This window comes from Malus domestica, chromosome 15 (genome assembly GCF_042453785.1).
Source record: "Malus domestica chromosome 15, GDT2T_hap1".
NCBI classification, from domain to species: Eukaryota; Viridiplantae; Streptophyta; class Magnoliopsida; order Rosales; family Rosaceae; genus Malus; species Malus domestica.
The window spans coordinates 9,440,124-9,458,587 of NC_091675.1; the positions used below are offsets into that span (position 1 = coordinate 9,440,124).

Sequence of the window (18,464 nt, forward strand, 5' to 3'; positions counted from 1 at the left end):
GAAATTTAGTTTCAGATGTAATACATGCAGAGTTTATACTGCACAAATAATTCTCAGTTATTTACATGGATGTTTCTTTTTCTCGACAATGTGATATTCTCTACGAAGAAGGTGATTCGAATTTTGGTGTATGGTTGTGAGCACTTTAGTTACGATATTTTGTTTAGGTATTTTCTCTGTCTTTTCCATTCAAAACTTGCACCGTTTACCTTATAATTTCTCCTACTATTGAACCATCGGTATATTTTTCTTTGATACTTCAATATTTTTAAACTAATGATATAATGAAGATTTTAAAAAAATTAATGTTAATTATTATATTGTAATCCAGTAGTGTTTCTTTCACCTGTTATCATGAGTAGTAGGTTTTAACTTTGAGTCTCTTGGATGAAGAGGTTAATATCAAATTACCATAGTATGATGTAGCTCAAATATGACAAAAAAAGATAATAAAATAACATATGTTGTTGACTGCTATAATTATGTCAATGAAACTCCAACACATCAAAATATTGGAAGATGTAACTTTGGATTTGGTTTTACTGCCTTACCATAGTTGTAGATTTGAGTCCCCTCCCGTTGAATATAAATTAGACCATACAAACACCATCTATATTCCACCAAGGATTTCAAAACCAAAAGTTCGCACATAAACTTCTGTAAAATGGCTACCCTGGTCATGTCCTTCATCGTGATTCTTCTTTTCAGTCTCGCTAGGAATGGTAGCGTGATAGTGCAATGCTTTTATCTATTTGTTTTCTTTGGTAGCCTCTATTCGCATTTCTCGACTAAAAATTTGCCCGAGTAACAAATGAAGTCAACCTGAGTAGACTCTGTTCTCTATATATAGAGAAAATCTTACATACAACGAATGAATAGAACATCCTTGTATCTGATATTAACACAATGCGCTTTTAGACACACTTACACATGATTTACGCAAATCTTATACTCAATGCCACGACACTCCAAATTATTTTCTTTTCAACAATTTGATTGATGAAATTTGTAGGCTTTTGTGCTTGTTCTTTGGACAACCTCAACATCGGCACGTACCGGAGTGGGAGAGAGGTAGGAGGCAAGCCAGAATGGTAACGTGATAGTGCAATGCTTTTATCTATTTGTTTTCTTTGGTAGCCTCTATTCGCATTTCTCGACTAAAAATTTGCCCGAGTAACAAATGAAGTCAACCTGAGTAGACTCTATTCTCTATATATAGAGAAAATCTTGCATACAACGAATGAATAGAACATCCTTGTATCTGATATTAACACAATGCGCCTTTAGACACACTTACACATGATTTACGCAAATCTTATACTCAATGCCACGACACTCCAAATTATTTTCTTTTCAACAATTTGATTGATGAAATTTGTAGGCTTTTGTGCTTGTTCTTTGGACAACCTCAACATCGGCACGTACCGGAGTGGGAGAGAGGTAAGAGGCAAGCCAGAATGGAACGTTGTTGTGACGAACAACTGCAATTGTGCTCGAAACCACATAGTCTTGAGTTGCCAAGGATTTCAGACTGTGGAACCTGTTGATCCAGCAATCCTAGAAAAGCGAGGGGACGAGTGCGTCCTCATCAGAGGCGATAGCTTGGCCGCTGGTGCTTGGGATCCTCCTGTGCATATGCTGCCTAAATCTTTTAGCGGTGGATGTTGAGAACTAATTGAGAGGGGGGGCTAGAGGTTTTGATGCTTTAATTTCAACTGTAATACATGCCGAAATAAATAGTCCAACTACGAAAATCTGCCCAACAGTTTGGTTAGAGAATCGATCTATCGTGTCGGGTATACTACCAACTCAATCAGGTAGGATTTTTTCAGTTGGCAATTATATCTTAACGGGAAATGATTTTAAAAGACGAAACGCCACTGTGATTTTTATCCATAGAGAGAGAGAGAGAGGGAATTATTAAAGGTGTACAACTAAGAAATCTGATAGCTTAACAAGTACTGTAAAAATTTCTAGCATATGTGGACCTGCCACCTAAATTACTCAACTCCTACAACCCCAAATTCCCGATAGCTTGAAAAATGCGGCAAGTTCAGAGAAAAAAAAAATAAATAAATTCATTTTCTCCTCTTAGCAGGTGGCTGAGGAATGTCTTCCTCCTCATCTTCCTCGTCCTCTTCTTCTTCGTCTTCAGTCTCTTCCTCCCCATCATCACCATCATCATCGTCGTCATCGTCGTCATCGTCTTCCTCATCTTCTTTCTCATCATCATCACCATCCTCTTCGCTTACACCATCACCATTGGCCTCAGGCTCGCCTTCTGGATTACCTTTACCCTCATTGTCTTCTCCTGAGGCGTCATCCTCGTTGCCACCATCTTCATCCTGGTCATCACCGGCAGCATCATCATCGTCGTCATCGTCGTCCTCAGTTTCACTTGCATCTTTGTTCTCAGGACCAGGTGTTTCCACTACATAAAGCTCAGTGATAGGAAACCTGCAAAGAAATTTTGGTTTCACTAAATTCCCTATCACAAGAATAAAAGATAAAATGGCAAGTCCAAACACTAACCCCGTGACTGCCTCAGGTTCTTTGGGAAAAACATTGATATTGTTTCGCACAGATCCCATCTGAAAAAACCACAAACATGTGAATGGAGATACAAGTAAAATTAAGTAGTTTCCTTACCAAGTCAGCTGAAAAAGTTCAAGTCAGAAGCAAAAGGGACAATAATCCAAGAAGGCGAAACTAGATTACAACGACAACGCAGCTTTATAAGAAGTCATGCTACAGACACACAGGGTCAGAAACGACTTTAGCTTAAATGCTCACTAGGATAGCCTCATTTACTCGATCAGAGGAGTTGGACTTTTATACATTAATGGAAGTATCACTGATGGCTACTTTCATTTTCAGATAAGATAAGAGATAGACGATCAAGCCAATAACAAAGGCCTTCAGATTTCAATTTAAAACAGTGTGAAAAAGCGAAGGAAACTTAAAACCTACCCCAGCAACACTATCCGTTCAAGACCTGAACTATGGCCTAGAAAGGTAAAATTTGTGTTCCTCTCCACTTGAACAACCTGATTAATAAACTAGGAAGCTAGTCATACCTGAAATTTGAAAAAACTAGTTCTATATTTGTAAGCCAACATATAAGTACATGACAATCGTTTTCCTCCCCTCCCCATGGGGACAAATTGAGTGTAGACTACATTTTTCTACGACCCTGCGACATATTCGACCTTTATAAGAACAATATTAAAGCAGAAATATACTCTAGTTTCAGCAGAACCATGTGCCAACCACCATGAAACACAAGGAATTCAAGATAATTTAGGACTAAAGGCTAACGTCGCGCATTATCATTATGGCACAGGAAGTATCTCATCTGGAGGACATCGTAAAGTTAAAGCGACAAACAAAACATGGATCAGGCCATCATATAATTGAACCCCAAGTTAATTATATTCAGTCTACTTCCAGGTCATACGATTCAAACTTTGACAAAGTCAAGATCTAGGGAAACGCAAATCAAGTTTGGAAAGAAACAGATTGTGGCACAGATCAAGTTTGAATCCGTACGAAAATACTCGCTAAACAATAAAAAACACTAATTAAAACCCCAGCATATCAGAAATCATATAATTATAAAAATGTATGAGAAACAACTATCCTACAAGATTCGGAGAAAAAATCGAAAAATTGGAAACCAACAAAGCATCTCAACAAATTCATATAGTCCTTAAGTAGAGCAAAAATCATGAAAACCAAACATCACAGAAATAGAAGCAAAATATATAAATAAAATTCACAAAAATCGAATCTTAAGCTACGTATGGAAGAAAATCCTAGTTCTTGAAACAAAAAAAATAACAGAAAACCCCCCAATGCACAAAACACAACAAATTAAGCAAAAACCATAAAATTGATAAATAAAAACAATTCAGAACAAAAAATTGAGCCAAAATAGTTGTAAAGTAGGAGAGAATACCATCAAGCAGGACAAAGCAAGAGACTTGGCAGCAGCAGCAATGGCTGCCTCAGCCACCAAAGCCTGCACCACAGAGCAGAGAAAACCGTCCAAAACGAGGCCGTTTGAGCAGAGGCCGTCCATCTCCATGCCCAGAAACGAGTTTCTAGAAAGAGAAAATCCCTAATTGAGAGAGAATTTGAGGAGAGGGGGAATTTAGGGTTTTGGGAATTGGGTTTTTTTGCTAGGGTTTTGAGGATTATTGTAAATTGGGAAAGAGATTTTGATGCTACCGTAGCCACTAGGACCTTGGTTTTGGAAGGAGTAACACAAAAGATGGGGTGACAGTGGACGAAAACGACGGAGAGATATTGACCGTAGGATATGTAGCTAAAGATAAGATCTTGGATGTTAGATGTGATCCGAAGGCTATGGTTTGGCCGTCGTTGCTTTGATACGAAGGTGCTGTCGGGTTAAGTTTAACTTCATTGACTTTTTTGTGGGATTAATTACGGTTTTAGTCCCTGAAATTTAGGAAGATTTTAATGTCGTGTTACTCGTGTAAGCCTTTAGACCGGCTCTGAAATTCCGTCAAAAGAATTGACGGAAGCTAAATTTAAAACACACTCCGCCAACAACAATCAGTAGTTATTACCAGAATTTTTTTATTTTATTTATTCAATCCAAAATGTTAGAAAAAAATGATCTTATTTTTTAAGTAAAATTTAGAATTATTTTTGAACTTGCACTTGAGTTTAGAATTCAACCCTAAACTAAATTTCCGTCAATTAACGCCTCTTTATTTAACTAGGTTTTTACTATTCTTCCTTCTAGATGATGTAAGTCGGTTTTTCTTTCTAAAATAATCAAGTGCCATGCATATGAGGTATTTTTTTAGGAAAAAGGATCCTCGTCGGATTCACGATCGTTTTTCTGGGGTTATAAGGATTCCGTAATCATGACCGTTCATCTTACATCGTGCGGTCAGAAATCATTTCAAAATTTAAAATTTAAAATTAAATATAAATAGTAACTAACAAAAAGTGATCGCACGATGTACGATGAACGGTCACGATCACGGAATCCCTACTATCCCAGGAAAAGCATGCAAGCTATGGTTTAATAAAGGTCTCTGTAAAACGTACAAATTGCAGCAAGGTGAAGAAGCATGCAAGCTTAACATAATCGCATTTTAAAATTTCATCCTTTCGATCCTAAACACTCACAGACCCCATTAGAGAGGAATCATTCACCCTAAGATATTACAAAATCAGAAAAATTAACCAAATAAAGATCCTCCGACGTCGGACGAGATAGAAGCAGCAAGAACGGCAGCCGATTAGCGGGAGCAGAAGCAGAAGGTGTAAAGAGAGGGAGGGGCGGAGGTTCTGGAACGAAAATCGAGGCCATGGACGATGGTTTTGGGTCTATACAGTCGAGTCACCGCTGGTGGAGTTGGAAAATTGTTTTGATTTTCAGTTGCGGCCTGCAATATATATTTCTTTACAGTCTGTTACTACAGTTTTGTTTTTGGTATTAGGTTTTGTGACTGTTAACTACCGTCTTCTACTAACAGCTTCGGTCCTCTACTGTAAGTGCCCGTGTTGTTGTGCTAGCCAGACTTGTCATCAGAGTTTAATTCTCCTCCGTATTCTGGCAGCTTCAGCAGCAAGCAGATCGAGTAATTATCATCTCAGCTGTGTTGCTGGTGTGGTGAAACTCCTTAGTTACCAAGAAATTTGTGGAGGCCGGTGGAATGATAGATAGATAGAAAGACAGATATACGGCCAGATCAGTTCTTCCTTTACCTCCAGTGCATGAACTATAATATGTCCATGTCTTTCTTGGGTTTCAAGGCTAAATAAAGCACTGTCTTTTTATCGACAAAAAGCAGTTCGACTCTCCGGCAGCCTTCTAATTTCTCCATAAACCCTGTTTGTTTTAAGTTGCTTCAACTTCATCTGGCAAACATGTTCTTCAGATACCCATGTTTGATACCCTTCCATAAATTAAAAAGTAATATGGTCTATATATATAAAATATCAAAACCAACCGAAATATGATCTAATTCGAATGAGGGTGAACTGAGTCATTGTAGCAAAGCAAAGAAAGTCTGAGACAATTACTACTCTGGGCATATTGGACTAGCCCCAGAAATAAAAAGTTCCAGAGTACTATAGAAATGGCCAAAAGAAAAGAAAAATAAATCCAAGTCGGCAAGTCCCAACTAGGCCTTTTCAGAAGGGAGAAGTTGCCTTCCAATCCCCAAGCTTCCTTCAGTTGCAGTAGTATGGAGGCCGTTGTGGACATGTGGTGGCATACCCCATTTGTCCTCTGATTCGAGTGGCTCGATTATAACAACTGTTCCATCTGTTAGTCCGATGGCAAACTGGTTTGGCTCTTGGGGATGTGCAGCTATAACTAGAGGATGAGATGCGGAACTGCTGCCGAAAAAATATAGAAAAGAAGTTAGTCAATCATGACCGTAACTGTTTGTTAAACTTGGTGTAGGAATAGAAATACAAATTATCAATCGAGATGTAGCAAGGGAAAGTTAATCACCTGACATCAGGTGGGAGATAAGCATTGGGGTTAATCTGGCATTGGAGTTGAAGATTTGATGTAAACACGCGCACGGTTCCATCCATAAAGCTTGCATACACGAGCTGGCTATCACAAGAGAATGTTGCGTGCGAGATTGGTGCTGCAGGTTCTTCTACAATCCACTGAAACATGAAACAGAAAACATGTAATAGTTTGAAGGAAAAAACATGTAAACTGGTGTACTTTATCATAACTGTTTCTACATTGTTTCGGCTAGTTAGAGCTAAGTGATTCACTGGATAATGTGCGTGCCGCAATAAAAGTACCTGCTTTTCACATTCAAGTTTCAACGAGTCATATAAGGCAAGTTGACTCTCGTGGATTACAAGGATGTGCATCAGATCCTTGTGATACTGAAGCTGAGCTTCAACCATTGCTGTAGGAGTCCTTCCAGCCAGAATTCGCAAGAAACAACTGTTCCCCCTTTCCCACTTATCAGAGTTCCACACAATAAGCTGGGGAAAGAAAATACAAAAATTATGTTACCCAAACCAAACAAAAATCTTTTTTGTGTAGAATTATTCATAACGACCATACTTGTTCTGACATTTTCGATATCTAAGCCATGGTAGGAAAGTGTACATTTTCCAATTCTCTCTTTTCATTAAACTGAAAATCACATCGAGATGCCTACATGAGGATGAATTACTAACCTGAGCATCTGCTCCAAGAGAAACAAGTGTATGCTGAACATAGGAGAAGGCAAGACACGTGACTCTTTTTGAGTGACCATTAAGCTTGATCTTAACCTAACACCAGGAACAAAGTGAGCACCGAGATATATATGTAATTATGTATATAGTAAACATGAATGCAGTAATTCGTGCACTGGGCTTTACAAAACCACATACCTCATTTATGCGGACATTGTATATGTGAATGGTGGAATCATCCATGCCAACAGCAATTACATTATTGTCATCAGGGTGGAAAGCAAGACTTGTTGCCACAGGGGGTGGAGACATGAAAGTTGTCATCGTCTGTAGTTAAAGAAATAAACTCGTCACTGATCAAGAGCCCCAACCAATTTCGGGAAGATAAAATTTCGTGTTTCATGAGATAATATGTGTAAAAGCAGCTGAACCACAACCAAATTATGTTGAGATATAAAAACTTGCCTTGAATGTCATCATGTTGAACAAAGATACCTTCCCTCCAGAGGTTGACATGACATACGAATCATTCTTAGACAAAGCAAAGCAAGGTAGTGCACAATCAGGTTTAGCACCAGTAAGATCATTCGTCATTAGAATGCCTGAAGGTTGTTGAATGAACTGCGGGGTAACCTTGGTCGTTGCCTAGCGACATAAAATTGCATGTAGCCATAATCCTCGCTTTAGAATACAGGAAGGATACAATCATCAAATTTGAACTATATGTAACAGAATCTAAGAAGATACAGAGTTTATACCTTTGCTCGCAAACTATGGTCATCCCGTGACCACCTCCAAAGGTGATGGATGGCACTGGATCCCAATGCTAGAATGGCATTACCTGAATAAGTGTATGTCAACCTTGAAATCTGTAACGATGACAAGAGAAGACAATCAGGAACTTTCTTTTTCTTTACTAGAAAATCAGTGATTAAAAAAGAAAACAAAAGCAGTGTAGTTGTCAAATCACAAGTGCATAGTCAATGAGATACCAGAATATCACAGTGAACTACTGCCTAGTTATCGGCAAAATGCATGGGCAATAATTGAGAGTATCTGATGCTAAATGATATACAGTTAAGACATCCAACCTTGTCTGTTTTCATTATAGACGAGAGCCTCAAGGTCCGAAGCTGAGAAGTTTCAGTAATCTGAGTGAGTTTCCAGATCCTTGTGTTTGTTTCTTCAGCTAATCTAGTTGGTTTCACCTCCTCCATGTTTCTGGTGCTACCACTCTGTCAAAACATGCTCGATTTATTGTAGACTAGAACTAAATAGTCAGATTACTGAAATTGAAAATTCAGAATTTTAAACGATGAAGCAAAAACGTTGCGCATGACCGCGTGGTACAAAATTGCACAAGGAAAACATGATGCAACCAGCATCATTAAATACAGTTGCAATCCTTGAAAGTTTGCACCTTGCACAGAGCTTATCGAAAGAGGTAAAGATTCTTCTATTCATGGCATTAATAGAAATTTTGATAAGCTGACCTTTTTTGCAGTCTCAGATCCATTTCTTGTAGCAATAGTCGAGTGATTTTCAATAGTGCGCATCAGCTGAAGACCATCCATTGTAGCTAAAATTTTGACTTTACAGTCGTTTGCAGAAACAGCCAGTAAAGAGCCCTCCTTGTTGAAGCGAATGCAAGGACTAGCCTTCAAAAGGAAAATGTTCACGTTTTAGTACAGCCATAACTTCGTCAGAATATAATTCCTGCTCGTTATTCATAGTTTTAAAGGAAACTTACTGGTAGACCACCTTCAGCATCAATAGTAGTCAAAATATTGATTTTATCCATATCCCAAACTTTGATTGCATAGTCATCGCCAACAGCTAAATACTTATTCTTGCTTGTATCAAACTGAACAACACCCATAGATGGTTTTTGAAATCCTACGTAGTTCCTCCTTATTACACCGTCATTTTCATTCCATTCAACAACATGAGATTCTCCATCTTTGCTTGTCCCGCATGAAAAGAGCCTGCATTGCGTTTAATGTAAAGATTGAATTTTCTTGTTGCCCAGAATATAGATGTAGGTCGCAATAACATTAGAAGGGAGTGGTATACCAACCTTTTACCATCTGCACTATAGGCCATTGTTGTGATTGAGTGACCAGGAGCATCGTAATCCACCCGGTATCCCATATTGTCGTATAGCCATGCTTTTATTTTTCCATTTACTGATGTTGAAAAGAAAAACTGAAACACAAGGGCATAAGCTGAATTTCAAAACAGAGTAAATCATTCATAGAAGGCAAATGAAGAGAGACAAATCAAGGGATTAAAAAAATGATAAGGCAAAGTCCTTACATGGACATTTTCCTTGTTATGAGGGCACACAGAATGCACGGCAGCATCATGACCTTCGAAAGTATACAACTTTGACCCAGTAGTTGCATTCCACACCTATAAAACACAAATCGATGTATAAGTTTATCGTGTTTTCCACGACCTATTATATCACCACTTCTTCAAAACCAACCTTAATGGCCTTATCATCACCGCAAGTTATGGCACAAAGTTGCTTAGCCGGGTTGCAGAATGCCAAATCATTAACACTACCAGCATGAGCATCGATCTAGAAATTGATAAAAGTATTAGAAAAGAGAACAGCAAAATGAAATATACTGAAAAGGTAGAAGATGCAGAACCTACCTCCAAATGCTGGTGAATCTCATTCCCACCAAAATAAGCGTATAATTGGATAATGTGTTTAGAATATGCAACTCCTGTTTGAAAGAACAATTGCACTTAAAGTTTTCTAGAAAAAACTACCGTGGATCGTATTCAAGCTTACCAAATCGAGAACTTACCAAATAGAGTACCATCAGGGCTCCATAATATACGCTTTACTGAGACGCATGGATCCTTGATCAGAGTTGCCTGAGTGTCATTAGAATCAAATAGGTTAAGATGATTCCAGTGACATAAAATGTAAATGTCATCTGTATGACTCGGTTGATAAGGGAACATACCTTCAGCATCATTGAACTCGCTCCGATATCCCATACCTGAAAACTTCTCGACAGCAATTTCTCCCTAGAACTAACTTCCCACAAACTTATGTCCCCCGTGTTAGTTCCAACTGGTACAAAAAAAAAAAAAAAAAAAAAAAAAGCCCCTTGTCAACTTGTTGCTGCTTAAACAAATACCTATAATCTAAGAAGTAGTATTTCTTCTCTTTTGATTGAAAAAGTAATCGTCCATCATTAAAGGAAACCTCAGAGAAACCAACCCAGAAGTAGTGTATGCTGAACAGGATGGAAGTCCATGCTTGTGGGAACTGACCCCAGATTCAAGGTCCGAGCAACAGTCTTTGGGAAATCTGCTGCGTTGAACGCACTGCTACTTTGTCCTAGATTGATCCCTTGCATCATACCCTACAGAGTGTATAAATAAGTATGGTCCAAATTCAAATTCTGTGCTCATGTAGACGGACTTTAAGCTTACCCTTTCTGGATCCCCAGTAAATTGCGTTTTGAACAAATCATCAGAATCCCCAGGACCCCTCACCGATGAAGCTAGACCAGGCAATAGAATTTTAACAGAAATGACAATGCAAGCTTATTCATTCTCTAAGCCCTGGGGAAAATTACATAGAAATAAAAGAAAGACTACCTGGATTTGTTAGACTACCAAAACCATTACCTCCTCCCGAAGCTGCTGGATGGTTTTGGGGAATAGATATCCATGTGGATAGAGGAGGTTGAACTGGAGCTAGCGGCTGTTGGAAGGGCTGATAGGTGAAATTCAAGTGATCGTAAAAATAACATAACGGTCAGAAAAAATCCTTCACTCCAAAGCAAAATTATAAATCAAGTAGTCTGAGGACAGTACCCCATTTGCACTCATAGGAAGAATACCATCAGCTTTTGGTGCAGAACCCGTCAGCTGACTGTTTGCGGTTAATTGAGCAAATGAATCATTGGAATTCTTACAAGAATGGTCCACAAATAGGGTGTTTATATCAGGATTCAGTCTAGGATTTGAACAAAGGGAATGCTGCCAATTCAAGCTGCCATATTCATTCCAAAATCAGTTCATTTGCAATATAAAGGTGACTGGTAAAAGATCGAAAACATCAAACTGGAATAGAACCTTTTTCTTTTTTCTGGCCGTACACAAACCAAATTTCATAAAAAAAATCACAGGAAAAACAATCCCCTAACATGAAGGAAACACAAATTCTCTTATTTTTCTTATGGCATATTACTGTTGTACCTTTGGTTAATGAGCATCCGCAACCTTGAATGTCTTAACTGAGGGAACTGTGTTTTGTCACGGAAAATAGGATTGGCCTCGATGAGCTTCTTAAGTTCCATGACCATAATGGCTCTCGCAGTTTTTGTATCTCTGTAACTCGCGAGCTGAGCATTTTCCCTGCATAACCCCAATCAATTTCATAATGCCAGTTGAGAGAATCATACTACAACCAACTCGAAGCTCGCAAAATTTGTGCATAACACTTACCTGAAATTGTTTAATGTGAGGAGCTGAGTGATTTCCTTGAACAATTCTTCATTAAAACCCGCGAACATCTTCAGATCCTTCACTAGGATATCCACTGCTGTGGCTTTATCTTGCCTGATGAATTCCAAATGATTAAACCAGATACAATGTCATAACAAATCCAAAACAAAAACAAACAATGCATCTGTTTATAAACAAAGTGCAAATCTTGACAAATCAAATGCTTACTTATCCAATGCCTCGAGATACTTCTGTTTACGAATTTCAAAGAAGATCTTCATTGAGTATCGGTTGTCATCTATTTTCGTGAACCCCAAGAGATACCGCTCGACCTCATCCCACTTCCCTTCGAGCACCAATTCCTCAAAATACTTCATATCGAAGTACAATCCAGATTCTTGCTCAAGTCTGTTATCAAAATAAAAAATTTAAAAAAAAATTTAGAGAAAAGCATGAGCTGCAAAAACATGTACAAATATAAAGACACGGTAATTCGGGTCAGAAAATTACTTATGACGAGCTTGTTGAAACTTTTCCTCATCAAGTAACTGCATGATCAATAAGATGAGGTCCTTACTGAGAGAGGACGTCATCGTAACGGCTTCTTCTTCTCTTCAACCTGCAAATAAGCCAATTAATAACAAAGAAAAAAAAAACACATTTTTTATGCAAAAAAAAATGGTACAATTTTCATACCCAAGGAAATAAAGATTATACATACCAAAAGGAATAAAATTAGAAAAACAGTCATGGTCCATGCTAGATTATAAAAAAAAGGTTCAATCTTTGCAAAAATTCTCCAAGAAATTAAGAGTTTGTTTGACACTCTACTTGAATTCAACTTTTTAAACTCATAAACACTTTTTAAGTTGTAGGCTTAAAAAGTTTGTTTGGCATGACCATTTAAAAAACTGTAGTCAAAACTAAATTAAGAAAATAGTTCATTCTCTAAAAACACTAAAAGTGAGTTTTTGAAGCTTTAAAATTTAAACCGGCTCTTTTCTTTTCTCTCTCTCCTCTCCTCTCCTCTCACTCCAGATCTATCTTTCTTTTTTCTTCTCTCTCCTCATTCTCTCTTCTTTTTTCTTATTTCTCTCATCCTCTCTCCTTTGATCCACTCTCTCTTCCTTCTTATTTCTCTCTCCTCCGATCCTCTCTTTCTTTCTTTTCCCATCTCTCATCTTCACCCATTTTCTTCAACCTTTTTTTTTAGATTTCTTTATCCAGTTTAAGTTTTAAGATTTAAAAATAATTTTAAATTTCATACCAAACAAAATTTTGAACATTAAAGAAAATTGTTTTCAAGAGATGTACTTAAAAATATTTTGAGACATGATGAAATATTTTGAGTAAGATACAAAACGGGCCTGATATTTCTTGGAAAAGACGAGGCTCCACATCAACCAAAGTATACTGTAGATGCAACAAAATCACATAGAACTAGAAGCATCAAAATTTCGGGTGAAAAAAAACTTCTTTCTCTAATCAAATCGGGTAAATAGATACGCTTTCTTTCCATGGCAGCTCAGAAATTATTTTCCATCCAGATTTAAGAACATGCAAAATTTGCAACCCATGAGAGAGAAAAAATCCAGTACAATTCAAGAGGGTAGAAAGGAGGTGGTGATGGGGGAGAAAGGCAGGCATAAATGAAGCAAAAGACTAACCCTTTTCAGAGGTAAAAGGTAAAATAAAACACAAAGATTTACCTGTAAACAGAGAAGAACAGGGCCGGTGATGGGAAGGAGACGACTGAAAACTCTCTCTCTCTCTCTCTAGTCTGTACTTTCTCTCTCTACTTTCTCTATGTTTGAGAGCGCTCTTTCCTCATGCTGCTGATAAAATGTGAATGGGACTAGTTATATATAACAAGGCGGTACCTACGAGGTATAAGCTGACGGGCATATCATATAAGTCGAATGGCTGATCGATAAGCCATGCGAGACAAGTGTCTGTGGGACCCACTCGGTAAAGCCTTTGTTCTGACAGCTGTTTCAGCTTTGTCAAAAGTGACAGTGATGGTTGAGGTGCTTGTCCGTTTCTCCGCCCATTTTGAGAGAGTGTTCGTCACCCTCTGTCTTTTACTTACAAGCTAAGATTTCCAGATAAAATTCTATAAAAAATAAAGAGTATCTTTTTCTTTTTTTCTTTTTTATGAAAGAAATACGATATTCATTAATGAGAAGGAAACATACAAGCAACGAGGATAGGATGCTAGTAGTGGGCCTCGATAAAAATCTTGACGGGGCTTTCAACCCGGTTCAAGAGAAAAAGAGCGTCACGCACCTCTAAATTAAATAGTAATACTATCCTAAAAAAGCAGATCAGAAATTACATTAGGTGGTTCTTTAAACCATACAATTTGATCATCCAAAGAAGTTAAAAAGTCAACATAAGCAATAACGGAAAAAAAAAACACTTTTAGTGTTTTTCAACCAAAATATTAATTTTTACGTGGCATGACGTGGATTTATATCAACCTCAAATTTATTTTTAGAGATTAATAAATGCTTTTATTATTATCTTTTGTTCCAAAAATACCTATTACAATTATAAAAAATAAATAATAGTTTAAATTTGACATATCAGGTGAAGAACAAAATTTGAAAAAGAAGAAGATCAAACTATCAAAGTGCTATATAAGCCTACAAATTTCAATTTTATGGTTAAAATTTGACGGTCTAAAAGAATGCTAGTTACTTTCTTGTTGGATTATTTTTGCTCACCATACTTAAGTGAAAGTGATGCTCACCACTCTATTTATTATCGCTAGGTAAGTATAAATTTTGAGATCTATATGGTGATAGACATAAATCTTAAAATTTAAACTCAATTAATGGTACAGTGGTGAGCAAAAATGCACCCTCTCTTCTTGTCTTCCCTATTTGTTTTTTCATTCATTAGTTGCCATGTGGGTTCTGTTATCAGTTAATTAGGTAATTAATGTATTAAAAATGATTTATTTCATTTCTTAATCTCTACTAATTAATGAAATCCTCTTTGTCAACCAAAAGATGGTGAAAAGACAATTTAGTCTTCTATCACACAAAAAAAATTATGGGCAATAATGTAATTTCATAGGTTTAAATTTTACTGTTTTTTATTGAAGTCTCACCTACAGGTGATGTTAAAATACCTTCAACATTAAAAAAAATTTTAAATCAAATAAAATAAAATAATCAAAATAAAAAACCCCCCACGTTCTCTTTCCCTCCCTCTCTCCTTCTCGTTTAAAAAAAAAATATGTTCATACACACAAAGTGTGTAGGCAAATGCTAGTATCTCATTAATCCCGCCAACTTTTTAACCCACCATAATTTTTTCTGTTTAGTTATGCCCTGTGTAAAGCGGGAGCCTTATGCACTGGGTACGACAGTTATGCCCTGTGTACTAATGAATAATCAATTATAAAAAGGAATGTAAAAAACTCAAGAATTCTTGCCGTTCCTGTTCCCTATCCAATTTCTTCTTCTTTTCTCCTCATGTTCATGTTTTTCAACTACTAATTTCAGAAATTAGTATCAAAAAAGAAATTTGCAGAAAACTTGAAGAAGAAGAAAAATACTGAAAACTAATAAGTAAAACATTCACAACGAATATATAGTAACTAAAAACAAAAAAGGTAATTTTCTTTTATGGAATTTTATTGGGGAAAAGGTGAGTAGCATAATAAGTGAAAATTCACCACAAAACAAGTAAAAATTCAATCATTGGTGTGTTATGACATTCAAAAATATATATAAGGCTTGTTTCATAAACATGTTTGGGAACTCATTTAGTACCTATTGTGAGTATTTAGTTTTTTAAAATGAAAATAACAAAATGAGAATTTTTTTGACAGTTAGAATATGAGTTTTCAATATTAAAAATAAATAGATGAAAACAAAATAAATATTAGATAAAAATTGATAAAAACACATAATAAATGAATAATACTTGTATTCCCTTCTTGAGGAATAAGCTCATTCCCATTGCAAATAACGTATCATAACCACATAGATGTTATAATCAGAACCTTCAATTTCTTAATCTTTATTTGAAGATCAATGTTGCAAAAAATGATTCGAATTGGAGATTGTTTAATCATTCAAATGTATCAAATAAATCAACGATGTAGGTATCAGGTAACATATTAATGAGAAACTGTCCATTTTATTATATCCAATTGGTTGACTAAACAATCTTTGTTTTGAATGACTTTCTGTAAGGATGATCTTCAAATGAGGACTAAAAAACTAAACGGTTTTGATTATGAAATTTTGATTGTTAATGCACAAAACCAAGTTGACTTTGGAATATCGTAAAGTGTTAATATGTGACCTTTGTTAGGTTGCTTCAGTCACTTAGTGAGGGTAGCATGTATAGAGATAAGAGATAAGGGAAGTAAACGCAAGAGGTACACGGTTCACCTATGTTGGGCTATGTCCACATGATGGAGGAGTTCCCATTAATAACGTAAAGTTTATGTACATGATACAAGGGTTTAGATATAATCATCACTTAATGAGTTCTAATAATAGATTAAGTAGAATAATATCATTAGGGATCAATTGTGGGAAAGTGATCTTCTTTTATACTCAAGGAGAGTCCCATGTTTTGTTTGCAGTCGATGTGGGACTCTAGAAGTTTTATTTTGATGTTGAAGTACAGTGTACCACCCCTCGTCGGTTGGAGCTGTCACGCGCCGTTTTGGAGCCGACACACGCCATTAGTACATTTCGTCAAGTTGATAAAATATTAGTTAAATCTAGCGAAAAGGAAAACAGCGTTAATTGATGCCTTTAGAATATTCAGTTAAGTCTAACAAGAAACTGCGAGGTTTTTCCAAATTTTCAATGTGGGATTCACATACAACCAAGTGCTAGATGTGAAGGTAAAAAAGTTTCACATCGGTAAAAGGAGAAACCTTGCAAGGGCTTATAATAGGTTGTGCTAATCCTCATATTGTCAATTGGTTATATGGTGGAACATCAACTTTCTTCATAGTAATTGAGTAAGTTGACCCACGTGTGAAGCCCAACGCCTCACGTATTTCACGTCATCCAATTTGTGTTACCCATGTATTTGGCTTGAAAATTCATCACACACGATGGGTGTGTGAAGATGTGAAGGTAAAAAAGTCTCACATCGTTGAAAGGAGAAATAATGTGAAGGTAAAAAAGTCTTACATCGTTGAAGAGAGAAATAATGTGAAGGTAAAAAAGTCTCACATTGTTTAAAGGAGAAGTCTTTCAAGGGCTTATAAGATGTTTAGCTAATCCTCATATTGCCAATTAGATTTACAGTGAAACCTCAACTTTCTTCACCATGGAGAGACCATCTGATATGACAAAGGCTATCAATAATGATCATACGGTGACAAGCTGATATAACACGACATATCTATAAAGATAAAACTCTTGTCAACTTAAAATCGCCTATAACAAGAACACGAGAAGCGAAATTAAATAGTACAACTCAATCTGAACTTTTGAACTAATGAATAGAGAACATAATTGGAAAACCTATTTAATATGTTCATCAATGATGCATTTTATTAAGCTAGAAACTGTGATTAAAGATCGTATCCAAATAGACTCAAAAGACGTATCAATGAAGATCGTACTTTTCTTAAAAAATAAAAAGTATTTAATTACCTTTTCTTTTCTTTTCTTTTCTTGTTATTTTGTTTAAAGGAGTATTTACCTTTCCGTTCAAGGGTTTTCTTTTCTTTTCTTTTCTTGTTATTTTGTTTAAAGGAGTATTTACCTTTCCGTTCAAGGGTTTTGTTTCCACTCCTCCTTTTCTACAAAGTCAAATGTTGCAAAGATAAAGAAGATTGGTCCCTTTTTTTCCCACACAACTTTTCACATAAATGACAGTAATGCATGTAACACACATGGCCATGCATTTTATGAACAAGATCTGGAGTTCTTAATTAGTGGCACAACTTGCAATTTGCCACTAATTTGAACCTAATTAGTGACATGGTTTTACCTTTGTGGTAGCTGAACACAAAGCCAAATTAAGGGGCTTCACGCGCTAAGGCAGTTTAATTTTTCCTTCCGTTACAGTGTCTACTTGGGGCTTAATCGTATTGCGTTCACACTAATATAAGCTTTTAGAATGATAAATTCTTGACATGCAGGTAGCGTATTAGCAACTTGAAGCGTTTTATTGGCAAAGCAAAAAAAAGTATTAGCAGCTACATGTTAAAGGGAGTCACATTTTTACCTGCTCACAGAAACTAGTTTGAACTCTATTAATTTATTTTTCCTTATTTTTTGTTTCATCATTTTTTTTCTTATTAAAGCAACATCAAGGGTTATTATGGATAAAAGAATATTACATATACAATAAGCTTAGTTGGTTAATTGTTATTTAATTTGTAACTTATGTAATATGTGTCGAATTACTTAATTAGAATATAATGTTGAATTTTATTCCAATAAAGAAATTCATTTGTTTTTTTTTCCTTGATAAATAAGCAGTTTTAGGTCTGAAAAATAAGACAACCTTGAAAATACAAATGCTTTGAAACTGAGCTACTTTGATGACATCATTTAGTAAAAAATTCAATTTTCAAGAAAAGAAAATATAGAATAGATTACAAATTGGCTAAGTATGAGCTATAGAAAAAAGAATATTCGCCAAGAAAAGAGATCGAAAAACTAATCCGACTGTGTTAGGAACGGAGCCAACTCTTCATCGTGACAGGCCCAAGAGTAGGCTAACTCGAGATAAAGTATGAAGCCACATAACTAATCAGACATCTCGCCCGGTTGAAAAGCTACAACTCTTACCTGACCATTGAA

At 36.3% G+C, this 18,464-nt stretch overlaps 2 protein-coding genes across 4 annotated transcripts; both read right to left on the bottom strand.

Annotated features, from left to right (window-relative positions):
* Positions 1-1,917: 1,917 nt before the first annotated feature.
* On the bottom strand, positions 1,918-4,350 carry LOC139192167 (uncharacterized). The gene is made up of 3 exons (XM_070813670.1): positions 3,959-4,350; positions 2,533-2,591; positions 1,918-2,457 (listed from the first exon to the last, which is right to left on the bottom strand). Exons 1-3 carry the CDS (start codon positions 4,085-4,087, stop codon positions 2,079-2,081), a joined length of 567 nt encoding a protein of 188 aa, XP_070669771.1. The 5' UTR covers positions 4,088-4,350; the 3' UTR covers positions 1,918-2,078.
* Positions 4,351-5,946: 1,596 nt separating this feature from the next.
* On the bottom strand, positions 5,947-13,522 carry LOC103456221 (topless-related protein 1). 3 transcript variants are annotated; one of them, XM_070813673.1, is made up of 25 exons: positions 13,380-13,522; positions 12,181-12,289; positions 11,899-12,078; positions 11,671-11,784; positions 11,422-11,580; positions 11,038-11,215; positions 10,819-10,936; positions 10,651-10,721; positions 10,436-10,580; positions 10,212-10,285; positions 10,014-10,083; positions 9,856-9,929; positions 9,683-9,778; positions 9,511-9,606; positions 9,272-9,399; positions 8,945-9,179; positions 8,688-8,852; positions 8,286-8,429; positions 7,953-8,063; positions 7,660-7,839; positions 7,393-7,521; positions 7,195-7,290; positions 6,808-6,996; positions 6,500-6,663; positions 5,947-6,381 (listed from the first exon to the last, which is right to left on the bottom strand). In XM_070813673.1, the coding sequence occupies exons 2-25, from the start codon at positions 12,261-12,263 to the stop codon at positions 6,165-6,167; spliced, it is 3,216 nt and encodes a 1,071-aa protein (XP_070669774.1). In that variant the 5' UTR covers positions 12,264-12,289; positions 13,380-13,522; the 3' UTR covers positions 5,947-6,164. The 3 variants fall into 3 exon arrangements, with proteins under 3 accessions (XP_070669774.1, XP_070669773.1, XP_070669772.1); XM_070813672.1 differs by having other exon boundaries at positions 5,947-6,378; positions 10,176-10,285; XM_070813671.1 differs by having other exon boundaries at positions 10,176-10,285.
* Between the last annotated feature and the right edge of the window lie 4,942 nt (positions 13,523-18,464).